Source organism: Anomaloglossus baeobatrachus, chromosome 2, assembly GCF_048569485.1.
Source record: "Anomaloglossus baeobatrachus isolate aAnoBae1 chromosome 2, aAnoBae1.hap1, whole genome shotgun sequence".
In the NCBI taxonomy this organism is placed as follows: Eukaryota; Metazoa; Chordata; class Amphibia; order Anura; family Aromobatidae; genus Anomaloglossus; species Anomaloglossus baeobatrachus.
This window is the reverse complement of record NC_134354.1, coordinates 365413814-365428358: the sequence shown is the minus strand read 5'-3', so window position 1 is coordinate 365428358 and position 14545 is coordinate 365413814. Positions and strand designations below refer to the sequence as shown.

Here is a 14545-nt window from a genome sequence, read left to right as displayed (position 1 = left end):
CTCTTATCTCCTCTTCCCACAATCGCGTACAAGATTTCTCCCGTGCCTCCCCCATACTCTGGAATGCTCTACCTCAGCATATCAGACTATCACCTACCGTGGAAAGCTTCAAGAGGAACCTCAAGACCCATCTCTTCCACCAAGCCTACAACCTACAATAGCCCTCAGTCCAGTAGACCACTGCGCAACCAGCTCTGTCCTCACCTATTGTACCATCACCCATTCCCTGTAGACTGTGAGCCCTCTCGGGCAGGGTCCTCTCTCCTTCTATACCAGTCTGTTTTGTACTGTTAATGATTGTTGTACGTATACTCTCTTTCACTTGTAAAGCGCCATGGAATAAATGGCGCTATAATAATAATAATAATAATCCTGAAATAAAAAGGAATATTTAGGCTTGGACTTCTCAACTCTAATTTTAAATCCAGCCCAGTCTGACGTGGATTTTCAATGTTAGTACACCAGCTCCAGCAGGTCTAAGATTGATTTAATAATGTCTATATCAAGTGATGAGTCTGTTTCAAGTATATTTGTATACTATTTATTAAAGGTAAAAGCAAAAAGTACCATTTGGTACACATCCAAACTAATAAGCTATTGTAAGACATGGACACCATAATGACATAAGGGAATTATTCCAGCAATATGCAGCCCTCATACTGGACAATCCCTTCTGGTAATGCGTGTCCTTCTGCGGGCCGGAACCCAAACACTACGGCTCCGGTTTCTGGAGGTCCCCTACAAGGGGCACACGTTCCCCGACACTTCCTGTGTGTGCACAGGCTGCAGACACCCGAGGGCTCAAAGTCACGTGGGCCGCGCGCTTTGGTCCTTGTTGCCTGGCGACGATACAGGCCAGGTCTATGTAGGAAGTGGCGTAGAGCTGAAACTGGAAGGAGCCGGAAAAAGGCGGATGTGAGCGCCGCCTGGGTGTCGCGACACCGCGTGACTGCTCTGTCGTGACAGAGAAGACTCTGAGGGACTCTGGTGGTGCCTGGAAGGCAAAGAGGTATGTGGGGCCGAAAAGCGACTCCGTAGTGCAGTGAGAGCGGGGCTCGGTGAAGTTCCCGTATAGCCAGTTACACCGGAGCATGGGAAGCAGAGGCGGGGAGGGAATTACCGGTGTGCAGAGTATACTCCTTACTGCGCATGTGTGTCCCTATAGGCACTGTGCCCCCTGACCCCGAGCAGCATGGCTGCCATGAGGATGGCTTTCCCCTTACAGGTGCGCATACCTCCTCATACTGCTTACATATGTGTGCTCGGATCTGCTCCCGGAGTGCCTATGCTGGATTACTTTACCCCCCTCCCCCCTGGGTGCCCCTGCTGGAGTGCTGCCCACTCCAGTGTAGCCTGCTAGACTACTACCTCCCCTACTCCAGGGTGCCCATGGTGGATTACTTCCCCCCCCCCACTCCTGGGTGCCCCTGCTAGATTACTGTCCCCTTCCACCCTAGTGTGCCCTGGTTACCCCAGCTGGATCAGTATACCCCTGTCTCCAGCGTGCCCTGGGTACCCCAGCCAGATCAGTACCACCCCCACCCCCCCCCCGTCTCCAGTGTGCCCTGGGTACCCCAGCTGGATCAGTATTCCTCCCCCCACCTCCAGTGGAGGCTCAGTCATTCCTCCCCCCCACCTCCAGTGTTCCCTGGTGACATAGGGCACCCCCCACCTCACAGTGTTCCCTGGGGACATAGGGCACCCCCCCACCTCCAGTGTTCCCCTGGGGACATAGGGCACCCCCCACCTCCAGTGTTCCCTGGGGACATAGGCACCCCCCCACCTCCAGTGTTCCTGGGGACATAGAGCTCCCCCCCACCTCCAGAGTGTTCCCTGGGGACATAGAGCTCCCCCCCACCTCCAGTGTTCCCTGGGGACATAGAGCTCCCCCCCACCTCCAGTGTTCCCTGGGACATAGAGCTCCCCCCCACCTCCAGTGTTCCCTGGGGACATAGAGCTCCCCCCCACCTCCAGTGTTCCCTGGGGACATAGAGCTCCCCCCCACCTCCAGTGTTCCTGGGGACATAGAGCTCCCCCCCACCTCCAGTGTTCCCTGGGGACATAGAGCTCCCCCCCACCTCCAGTGTTCCCTGGGGACATAGAGCTCCCCCCCACCTCCAGTGTTCCTGGGGACATAGAGCTCCCCCCCACCTCCAGTGTTCCCTGGGGACATAGAGCTCCCCCCCACCTCCAGTGTTCCCTGGGGACATAGAGCTCCCCCCCACCTCCAGTGTTCCCTGGGGACATAGAGCTCCCCCCCACCTCCAGTGTTCCCTGGGGACATAGAGCTCCCCCCACCTCCAGTGTTCCCTGGGGACATAGAGCTCCCCCCCACCTCCAGTGTTCCCTGGGGGACATAGAGCTCCCCCCCACCTCCAGTGTTCCCTGGGGACATAGAGCTCCCCCCCACCTCCAGTGTTCCCTGGGGACATAGAGCTCCCCCCCACCTCCAGTGTTCCCTGGGGACATAGAGCTCCCCCCCCACCTCCAGTGTTCCCTGGGGACATAGAGCTCCCCCCCACCTCCAGTGTTCCCTGGGGACAAGAGCTCCCCCCCACCTCCAGTGTTCCCTGGGGACATAGAGCTCCCCCCCACCTCCAGGTGTTCCCTGGGGACATAGAGCTCCCCCCCACCTCCAGTGTTCCCTGGGGACATAGAGCTCCCCCCCCACCTCCAGTGGTTCCCTGGGGACATAGAGCTCCCCCCCACCCAGTCCAGGACATAGGCTCCCCCCCCCCTCCAGTGTTCCCTGGGGACATAGAGCTCCCCCCCCCCATCTCCAGTGTTCCCTGGGGATATAGAGCTCTCCCCCCCCCCCACCCAGTGTTCCCTGGGGATATAGAGCTCTCCCCCCCCCCCCCCAGTGTTCCCTGGGGATATAGAGCTCTCCCCCCCCCCCCAGTGTTCCCTGGGGATATAGAGCTCTCCCCCCCCCCCCCCATGTGTTCCCTGGGGATATAGAGCTCTCCCCCCCCCCCCCCCCCCAGTGTTCCCTGGGGATATAGAGCTCTCTCCCCCCCCCCCCCCAGTGGTTCCCTGGGGATATAGAGCTCTCACCCCCCCCCCCCCCCCCCAGTGTTCCCTGGGGACATAGAGCTTCCCTCCCCCCCCTCCAGTGTTCCCTGGGGACATAGAGCTCTTCCCCCCCTTCCCCCAGTGTTCCCTGGGGACATAGAGCTCTTCCCCCCCCCCCCCCAGGTGTTCCCTGGGGACATAGAGCTCCCCCCCCCCAGTGTTCCTGGGGACATAGAGCTCCCCCCCCCCCAGTGTTCCCTGGGGACATAGAGCTCCCCCCCCCCAGTGTTCCCTGGGGACATAGATAGAGCTTCCCCCCCCCCCCTTCCTCCCGTGTTCCCTGGGGACATAGAGCTCTCCCCCCCCCCGTGTTCCCTGGGGACATAGAGCTTCCCTCCCCCCCCTCCAGTGTGCCCTGGGGACATAGATAGAGCTTTCCCCCCCCCCCCCCTTCCTCCAGTGTGCCCTGGGGACATAGAGCTCCCCCCCCTTCCTCCAGTGTGCCCTGGGGACATAGAGCTCCCCCCCCTTCCTCCAGTGTGCCCTGGGGACATAGAGCTCCCCCCCCTTCCTCCAGTGTGCCCTGAGGACCTAGAGACCCCCCCCCCCCCTCCCCCCTCCAGTGTGTCCTGGGGACATAGAGCTCCCCCCCTCTTGCAGTGTGCCCTGGCTGCGGGCTGTCAGTGCTAGCCTAGGCCTCCATCACTGAAAAGTGCTGTGTATTTTCTTGTCAGATCTGCTACAATGGCTCGTGGGCAGCAAAAGATCCAGTCTCAGCAGAAGAACGCCAAGAAGCAGGCTGAGAAGAAGAAACATGGAAGTGACCAGAAAGCTGCAGCCAAGGTGGCCCTGGTCTTCACGTGCCCCGTGTGCAGGGTAGGTGGGAAGGGGAGAGCGAAGGATCCAGGTGCAGATTGTGGTGTCAGAATACATGGGCGGCCAGTCTTTTCATACATGGCATGTGCACTGGCCGGCATACTGGAGGATAGAGGTCATAGGAGCTTCCACTCTTAACAGGTGTCTTATTGTAACCCTTAGGCTATGTGCGCACGTTGCGCAAATACATGCAGTTATGCTGCGCTTTGTAGCGCAGCGTAACTGCATGCGTCCTGCGGCCCCTGCACAGTCTATGGAGACTGTGCAGGGGCCGTGCGCACGTGGCGTTTAAGAGCGCAGCGCTTCGGCTACTGCCGAAGCGCTGCGTAAAAAGAAGTGACATGTCACTTCTTTCCTGCGCTTTGCCGGCAGCTCCTGCTCTGTCTATGGGAGGAGCTGCAGGCAGAGAGCATGGAATCGGCGCTCACTACGGACATTTCTGCAGCGATCTAAAGCGCACATGTGCTCTTCAGATCGCTGCAGAAATTTCTGCACGGCTAGTACGCAACGTGCGCACATAGCCTTAGTGTATACCATGTGATGCAGGGTTGTCCTGTCTCTATTGTTTGTCATGGGTTTTTCTTGTCTTACAAGCAGGAGGCAGGGAGAATAGTGAGAAGCTGTAAAAAATGTTCTCGAGACAAAAATCATAGGTAGACCTTTCCTGAGGGCCGTAACTTTTTTTTTTTTTTTCGCACTACATGCAGTCCCATTAAATATTTCAGCAAAAAAAAAGCTTAAAGATTTTTAATTGGGTTACATGTTCCGTATGCTGCATTTTTGTCAGGTAGAATAACAGACCTGGTGTCTCATCAGTGCACCCTTCTGCTACGGTCTGATGTGTGTGTGATAGAGCTGTCCTCTGCATGAAATCCCTTTCCCTGTTCATTCACCTGATCAGAGAAACAGAATTGAGAAAAGTTGATTTAAACATTTGTTACTTTTTCGTGTGAGAAGCTAGGAATATACTTTGTACTTTTAACGTTCAGTAGTATATGTCCAGAGCTTTCCTCAACATATACTGCAACTATAGGCCCTTATTCACTAGACAGAGGCAAATAGTGTGTTCTCTTTCTGGATACCCATCTCCTTATTGTGTAACTATTGGAAATTGCAGTAGACTACTACTTTTTTTTTTTTCAGAGGACTACTGCAATAAAAGTTTTACTATGCAGTATACATTTTTTTTTTTTTTTTTTTTTTTTTTATTTCAAATCTGTTTTATTGATGAAACTGTTGTCAACATACAAACATATCATTTGTGCAATTACAATACATAAGCATCATTTTCTCAATGCCGGGATAACATCCAGAAATTGTTACATTACTAAATTTCTTGGAATTCTTCAAATTATCTTTGTGCTATTACCATACAACCACTTGTAAATTATAGGTCAGAATTTTACTTCTTTTGACTTCCCGTATCCTAATATACTCATTCTCCTTGTATGTCTATTGTCTTATGAATTATTGATAAATCTTTTCATATAAAAAATGAAACTAGAAAAATGCAGATTAATGTTCAGAAAAGAAAGAAAGAAGAGGAAAGATATAAGCATAAAGAAGAGGAAATTAGAGAAAAGGGGGGAGGGGGGGGGAAGCAAGAAAAGCAAAGAAAAAAGGGGGGGGAAGGAATGAGACTCCCCACCGTTTCTCAGCTCAAAAAGCTCGCCAAACTCTCCACAAACTCTGGGGACTCCATGAACATAATCCATGGTCTCCAAACTGTAGTAAATTTTTCTGTGTTCCCATTTAGTTCTGCTGTCTGCTCCTCCATTCTCTGGAGGTTTGTCATCTCCTCCAACCAATCCAGCACCGTAGGGCATCTAGTCTGTTTCCAAAATCGTGGGATAATCATACGGGCAGCCGCCAGGCAAAATCGCAACATGTCCCTTTTTTGTGTTTTAATAGCTCCTGGGAGCATAGAAAGAAGGGCAACCTGGGGGGATTTTTCTATTTCACCTCCGCTCATCTTTTTGTACAGGTAGAACACTGAGTCCCAAAAGGGTTGCAGCTTAGTACAGCTCCACCATATGTGTAGCATTGTACCTGTGTCTGTGCCACACCTCCAGCACACATCAGACACAGAGGGAAATATAGCATGTAATTTAGTCGGGTAATGGTACCACCTTGTGAGAATTTTATAACTTTTCTCTTGAGCGGCGCACGCCAAGGAAAGCTTGTGGGTCCACAGGTACGCTCTGCTCCAATCGTCCTCTGCAATATCCTCTCCCAGTTCCTCTCCCCACCTACAGACAAAGTGAGGTTTATCCACCCTATTTCTCTGGTTCAGCATTTTATAGATGAGTGAGATGCCATGTCCAGGTGATGACCCCTGTAAAAATATTTTCTCAAAAGGAGTAGGGGGTGTCCTCATCCTTCTCTCCCTGTCCTGGCACGAGAGGAAAGATTTCAACTGCATATATTCCATCCAGGAAATCTCTCTCCCTGTGGCCTGCATGGAAGTATAAGTTGGTAGGGTGTGTCCCTGGAGCACGTGACAAAAACGGGTATCATCCGCCCGAGTAAATCCCCCGAATCTATGGGAGTGGAGTCCTGGGGGGAACTTCTTATTACCGAATACGGGGGTAAGTGGGCCCTGCTCCTGAGAGAGAGATCCCTTTTTTATCTCTCCATCCCACATCCCCATCGCTGTCCGCGTGAACTCCATTCCTTTCGCTATCTGGATCCTACTTTCTTTCTCTAACCATGGAAGTAAATGTAAGGGAGTTCCCAGTACATCCTGTTCAATCACCACCCATTGTTTCGAATTACCATGAAAATGCCAGTCCAGTAATCTCGTTAGGATAGCTGCCTTGTAATATAACTGAAAATTTGGGAGCCCCGCCCCCCCCGTCACTTTTGTGTCTGGTCAGAGTTTTAATTCCTGTTCGGGGTCTCCTGTTCCCCCAGACAAACCCAGACAAGGCTGTCCGGATCTTGGAGAAGTAACTTAGCGGTAGCTGTATGGGTATTGTCTGAAACAGGAACAGGAACCTCGGTAACACATCCATTTTTATCGCGTTTATACGCCCAAACCACGTCAATCTCTTTTTGTCATATTTCTTTAAGTCCCTGATTGTCCTTTCTAATAAGGGGAAAAAATTGTGATGTACAATTTTTGCTGGATCCCTAGGTACCATAACTCCCAGATATTTTAAAACTGACGGTTTCCACTTAAAAGGGAAGTTTTGTGATACTCTCGCAAGGTCTTCTGCCGATAAAGTCACGTTCATGGCCTCTGATTTGGAAAAATTTACTTTGAAGTTGCTTAAGTTGCCAAACTGTTCGAACTCCTTAAGCAAGGACGGGAAGGATATGTGTGGTTGGGAAATGAACATGAGAAGGTCATCCGCGAATAGAGCCAGCTTACGGCTCTCCCCCCCGCCTCTATCCCGTGGATGCTTGTGTTGTTTCTCAGGGCGACCGCAAGGTGCTCCATGACTATGACGTATAAGAGGGGCGACAGTGGACATCCCTGTCTCGTTCCATTGTGGACCAGAAAGGATGATGATAGAAACCCATTTGTCCTGACTTTTGCTGAGGGTCTCGTATACAGGGACGCAATTCTACCCAAAAATTTCTGACCCAAACCCACCTGTCTCAAGGCTGCCATCATAAAGCTCCAACTGACCCGGTCGAAGGCCTTCTCCGCGTCCACTGAAAGTAAACACATGGGGAGAGACTGAGCCCTCGACCGAGCCATCAGGAGGAACAATTTGTTGGTGTTGTCCCGTGCCTCCCGGCCTTTTACAAATCCCACCTGGTCCGTATGTATTATCCCAGGCAGGGACAGGGCAAGTCTGTTGGCAAGTGCTTTAGAGAAAAATTTCAAATCTAAATTAATCAGTGAGATGGGTCTGTAATTTGTAACCAGCAAGTGGTCCTTTCCCGGTTTGGGGATAACACATATGTGTGCTTCAAGAGACTGTGCTACCCACTGGGAGTTTTCAGATATGGAGTTAAATACTTTGGTCATGAACGGGGATAACTGAGTCTGAAAAATTTTATAGAACTTGGGGGTAAACCCGTCCGGACCTGGGCTTTTGCCTGAAGGAGAATCCCTGATAATAGATGCCACTTCTGTCTCTGTAAAGTCTGCTTCTAGGTTTTCAACCTCAGTATTGGGTATAGTCGGCAGGGCTGTTTTAAGTATGTAATCATTTATTTTAGTCTCCAAAGCTTCTTGTGGCATATCCCCAAATTTGCCCCGTATGTTGTAAAGGTCACTATAATATTTTTGAAACTGCTCCGCTATGTGGATTGGGTTCTGAGTCAAAAGGCCGTCCGATTTTTTGATCGTAGGGATGTGACTGGGGTCCCCCCTCGGATGTAATAACCTAGCTAGTGGTCTGCCACATTTGTCCGCATATTCATACATAAATCTTTTTAGTCTATTCCTGTGGCGCTCGTATTGTCGGTCCAGAATGGATTTAAGTTCCTCTCTGTTTTTAACTAGCTCTGTCAGTGTCACCGGGGATAATGTCTGCTTATGGATCTTCTCTAGGTCTGAAATATTCTGAAGTAGAGACAGAATGGTTTGGGCTCTCTCCCTCTTAATCCTAGCCCCATGTTTGATCAGAATCCCTCTCAACACACACTTTAGTGTCTCCCATTGAACAGGTAGGGTAGTAGTGTCTCCTGAGTGTATCTCCAAGAATTCATCTATTGTGTTCTGCAGGTCTTTCAAGCATCCCTGGTCCCTCAGCAGACTATCATTCAACCGCCAAGACCACGGCCTCCCAGGCCCATCCGGCATAGTGAGGCTCAAAAATATGGGGGCATGATCTGACCAAGAGATACTGCCTATAGAGGCCTGTATCTGCCATGTCAGGGCCTTCTGACTTACAAGGAATAGGTCTATGCGGCTGTATGAAGAGTGAGCCGGGGAAAAATATGTGTAGTCACGGTCTACTGGGTGTAGTGTTCTCCATACATCCACTAATCTGAGTTCCTGTATACAACGTTTAACCTTCGTTAGTTTCCTTATTGAGAGAAAGTTATGTCCCGACGTTGTGTCTACCTTAGGGTCCAAAGTGAAGTTTAAATCACCGCCCACGATCACGGTCCCTTCTGCGAATTCATCCAGTGATGACAGGAGAGAGGAGCAGGTCGTCGCCGGATCTCTATTCGGTAGATACCAATTGACAATGGTAAAGATGGATGAGTTAACATTAATTTTCAGGAATATAAATCTTCCCTCCGTGTCCACCCGTGTATCTAGAACTGTGTGCACTAGGGACTTATGGATGCCTATGGACACTCCCTTGGATTTTGACTCTGGGTTGGAACTGTGGACCCAGTTAGTGTAATATCTGTCTCTAAAGATGGGGAGGTGGCCCGTTTTAAAATGTGTTTCTTGGATCAATAGTATATGGACTCTTTTTTTGTGCATGTCAAAAAATATCTGGGAGCGTTTTTGCGGGACATTAAGTCCCCTCACATTTAGTGAACCCCAATTAATCTGCGTCATTTCAATGCGGAGGAACGGTGGGGACTCTAGGGATAGGTTCGGGGATTAGGGAGAGAGAGAGAGAGATGTGCAGGCAAGTAGGATAGGAAGAGCAGGGAAAAAGAAGAGGAAATAAAAGAGGTAAGAAGGTCGAGAATACAAAAGAAACTACCAACAAAGCAGTAGAAACCAAAGGCAAGGAGGTCAGAGTGCCTCCCGCCTGCAAGGTTACAGCAAGACCCTAACGTTGGGTCTAAAAAGACTAAAAGTAACTGTATAGGTATAAGAGAATACCAAACTGTCTAACCTAGGGATGGTGAGACTACGCCACTCCTTTATGGCGTGTTATCCCAATCAGGGAGGGAACTTTCTACAAAGGAGCCCCCTGCCCCGGACTAACAATAAGCAATTATTCAACTTAGTTTGTCAGCCAGAGCCCTATATAATGTGAGGACACAAGGTCTAGAGAGAATATTGTGCTATACACCGTCAGGGGGTGCCCCCCCGCCCCCTCTTCCAGGAAGGCGGGAGGGAACCCCCCCCTTAATCCCCCTGGCAAAAAAATTATAGCAAAACTGGGAGGTACATTCTATTGAGAAACAACCCAATGAATTTTTGTTTATGAACCAATAACTCCTTAAACATCAGACTGGTCTTCCTCTTCGAGGGCCACGCATCCGATCACCATCTGGGGCAGCACCCCAAACCCCCATTGGAAACACCGGCCATTCCTCTATAGGCACCAATGGAATGTCCAGGGCTGCAGCAAACGATGGCATATCAGTCGGGTTCCTAAGAACATGCATTCTTCCCGCATGTCGGACCTGCAGGCGGAAGGGAAATCCCCAGCTGTATTGCAACTCATACGAACGGAGCATGTCCAGGAGAGGTTTCAGTGCTCTCCTTCTTTGTAAAGTGAAACGGGATAAGTCCTGCAGAATCTGGACTTTGCTCCCCTCGTATGCTGGTGAAACTCCACTGCGCAGCTTAAACAGGATGGCCTCTTTAAGGACATAACGGTGGACCCTGCAAATCACATCTCGTGGTCTGTCATTCTGTGTAGGTCTAGGGCCAAGCGCTCTATGCACTCTGTCTAGCTCCAGGGGTTGGCTTGATGGTTCACCCAGGATCTCATTAAACATCACTTGGAGGGCTCTCTGGAGATCCTTAGGTTCAACAGACTCTGGTAAACCCCGGACCCTTAAATTGTTTCTCCGGCCCCTGTTTTCAGCATCGTCCATTGCTTCCACCATATATTGTATTTGGCAGGAGTGTTGATCCAAAATGGCCCCTTGTGCCTGAGTGGTGTCTTCTATATTCTGTATTTTAGCTGCCTGTATTTGGTTCTGAGTGTCCACTCTTTCCACCTCCCCCCTCAGGGCCGACAGCTCTGTGCGGTATGCCTGTTCCAGCCTTGCTATATATGTCTCCATATCTTCTCTGGTGGGCATAGAAGAGATGTGTGCCCGGATTTCATTAAGTTCTGTTAGCACTCCTGGTTCATGTGATCTTATTGTACTTGTGGCAGGCTCTAACTCTGCTTGCATTTCCATATCATACACACTTTGACTCAGGCTGTGTCTCACTGAAGATAGGAGATTTCCACTAGCAGGGCCCTGTTCCCCATTTGCAGCATTAACAGCCTCTGCTTGAGATTTATTATTGTCCTCCTTCTGTGACAGGGGTAAGGGCACCTCTCCCCCCTCCTGAGGCCTCCCCACTGCAGGTCTGCAATCAGCAATGGTGGGGGTTGTACCCATGCTCCCTGCTCCAGGGCTCCCCTGTACCTGGACACGCTGGCTGTCTGGGGTTATCAGCTGCCTCTCCTCCACTGCCCGGGTGCTTTCCTCCCTCTGTCTCTGCTGCTGCTGGGGCTTCCCCTGCCTCTCCATCTTGGGAGATGTCTGCAGTGCTGTCCTCTGCTTCGGCCCGGTAAGGAAGCCTCTAATTCCCTTCTCCTCTGTCCGTGACGCTCCTCTGCTGGGCCCCTGGGAGCTCTCCCTTCTCCTGCGCTGCATATCCTTTTCTTCCAGGCTCTTGGGCTGGTTTAATTGTCAGTAGTGTAGTCCGGTGGCAGGAGCTGAGACAAACACGTCCTCACTCCTCCATAGCCAGGACACGCCCCCCAGTATACATTTTTTTAATGCGTCCTTGTGGCAGACAGATCATGACTGGCCCCTGTAGGTCGCATACTTAATCAGTGTACAAGGGGCTGCTGACAATTCTTTTGTCTTTGTGATCTTTTTCCCTCTATGGTAACGAATGTTAGATACGAGGCTTTCATGTGGTTTAATATGTTTTCAAAATGTTGTTTGTTGCTTATGGTAACAGTGTTCTACGCACGCGGGAAAACAAAATGGCGGCGTCTAATGTGACATTGACAGCACAGGAGTGCTAAAATTCTTGTTTCTGCAAGGAAAGTCATTGAAGGATTTTCATGGTGATATGTCACAGACATTGGGGGATCAATGCTCTTTATATTCCACAGTTAAGAACTGGGTTGCCACATTTAAAATGGCCCACTTCACCAATGATGAGGAACGTCCTGGACGACCGAGGGTGGTTGTTCCTGAGATCCTGAATGCTGTGCACAACCTCATACTGGAGAATCCACGAGTTTCAGCTAAAGCAATAGCAGACATCATAGGGATTGTAGAAGTTATCTACAAAGTGGGTCCCCAAATGGTTGACAACAGATCAGAGAAGCATGCAAGTGAAAAAGTCTCGGTGCATTTGTCAGCGTTTCCGGACTGATAAGAATTAGTGGATCGACCGGTCACTATGAATGAGACCGGGATTTATTTGTATGACCCTGAAAACAAGCAGTCAAGAGTGGAGGCACAGTGGTTCTCATCCGAAGAAGTTCAGGGTGCAAAAATCAGCCACTAAGGTGATGGCAGGGCTGTGGAGTCGGAGCTCATTTTGGTGGAGTCGGTATAAAATGCACCGACTCTGACAATATATAATAAATTGGGTGCAATAGTGCAATGCAGAATGTGCTGAATATATTTTTTCATAGGAATTTGGGAAACTTATGAAATGTCCTATAAATGGCTGTTCCTGATCTAAGGCTGCATTCACATACAGCGTTTTTGCTGCGTTTTTTGAGGATACGTTTTTCAGCTGCAAAAGCAGATCAGCTTTTTAAAAAACCGCATCACCTGAAAGGTTTTTGAGCTCATAAATAATGCTTTCAATAGCAAAAGCAGATTAGAAAAAGGCCACACAAACTGACTGCTCATTCTTTGTGAGGATCCTCACAAAATGCTATGTCTGTCCTATCTTGAAACCCATTGCCTTTGCTCGATGCGCAGAGTCACTGCATTTCACTGAATTATTTTGCCATCAATGTTCGATATGTTTGTGACAAGAAAGAAATTGTTACCAAGACACTGGAAGTAAGATACTATAGCTCATCACAGCAGCCAGATTCTCCAGGCCTTAGTGGAAAAAGTTCTGCAAGACTTCAAACTCAAAAAAGAACAGGTTCTTGCTATTGTAACGGACAATGCTTCAAACATAAGTACAATTAAACTCATGAATGAGAGTAATGAACAGCTAGAAGAAACTTTAGGATTAAGTATGTGTGAGATGGAGCCACAGCGCTGTTCATGTAACTGAGGAACAAACAGATATTACAATAGAAGGACAGCAAAATGATACTTTAGGATTAGATGATCTTGTTGAAGCTGCTTCAAAACACTTTCATATTCATCACATGCGCTGTGTTGTGCACACGCTGCAGCTGGCAATAAGAGTCTGCAAGAGGGACCCTGATTTCACACATCCGGCTTTTTGCCGGTTTGGCGGATGCGGCGCACTCCATTACAGTGTATACATGAATGTTTGTATGATATGCTGGTTACTAACCGATATGACTCACGGTGTTTCATGATAAACCATAGGTGCTTGCTGAATGTTAATTAGCCTTGTGAAGTTTTGTTTTTACCACCTTCTCACCAGCACGGAGATTTATGCAGGTGAAAACCAGTGTCTGATTTGCACACTGATTATAGGCTATTTAATAATGTACACATCATCTGTTGCTGATGGGCAGGTGTTATAATCTTGAACTTTCTCAGGAATGGCAGCACCCAATGAGTTATTTTCGACTATATTGCCATCTGCTGGCTGATACAGCAGTGATATTCTAAATTGGCTTATATATGCCTGAGGAGACTAAAGGTCCAGTCACACTAAGCAACTTACCAGCGATCCCAACAACGATAGGGATCGCTGGTAAGTTGCTAGGAGGTTGCTGGTGAGCTGTCACACTGCGACGCTCCAGCGATCCCACCAGCAACCTGACCTGGCAGGGATCACTGGAGCGTCGCTACACGAGTTGCTGGTGAGCTCACCAGCAACCAGTGACCAGCCACACGTGCAGAGAGCAGGGAGCAGCGCACACTGAGCGCTGGCTCCTTGCTCTCTTAGTTACAGCACACATCGGGTTAATTACCCGATGTGTGCTGCAGCTACATGTGCACAGAGCAGGGAGCAGCGCACACTGCTTAGCGCTGGCTCCTTGCTCTCCTAGCTACAGCACACATCGGGTTAATTAACCCGATGTGTCCTGCAGCTACATGTGCACAGAGCAGGAGCCGGCACTGACAGTGAGAGCGGCTGAGGCTGGTAACAAAGGTAAATATCGGGTAACCAAGGACAGGGCTTCTTGGTTACCCGATGTTTACATTGGTTACCAGCCTCCGCAGAAGCCGGCTCCTGCTGCCTGCACATTTAGTTGTTGCTGTTTCGCTGTCACACACAGCGATCTGTGCTTCACAGCGGGACAGCAACAACTAAAAAATGGCCCAGGACATTCAGCAACAACCAACGACCTCACAGCAGGGGCCAGGTTGTTGCTGGATGTCACACACAGCAACATCGCTAGCAACGTCACAAAAGTTGTTCGTTAGCAGCGATGTTGCTAGCGATGTTGCTTAGTGTGACGTGGCCTTAATAGATTCCTGCTGTCTCTGTTATCAGCCAGCCGTGGCTATATATAATGACATATATCTGCGGATGTATCCTTGTATGTTTTTCCGAGGGTTATAAACTGGGGATGATGCGCTCCACTTTGAGGGCTTTTTTCCTGTTTTATACTTGTGATTCTGTAATTAATAAAGTTTTGTACTTTTTAAAAATTACTATGCATTCAGCTCCACTTCTTATCTGAGCATTAGGCTATGTGCCCACGCTGCG

General features: G+C 49.6%; 1 protein-coding gene across 1 annotated transcript in view; it reads left to right on the top strand.

Annotated features, from left to right (window-relative positions):
- The first annotated feature begins 782 nt into the window (after positions 1-782).
- LOC142290121 (zinc finger protein 706-like) overlaps positions 783-14545 on the top strand; it is a 30876-nt gene continuing 17113 nt past the window's right edge. Inside the window, exons 1-2 of the mRNA XM_075334053.1 lie at positions 783-1009; positions 3750-3891. Coding sequence (XP_075190168.1) covers positions 3760-3891 — 132 coding nt within the window. The 5' untranslated portion in view covers positions 783-1009; positions 3750-3759. The remainder of the gene's footprint in view (positions 1010-3749; positions 3892-14545) is intronic.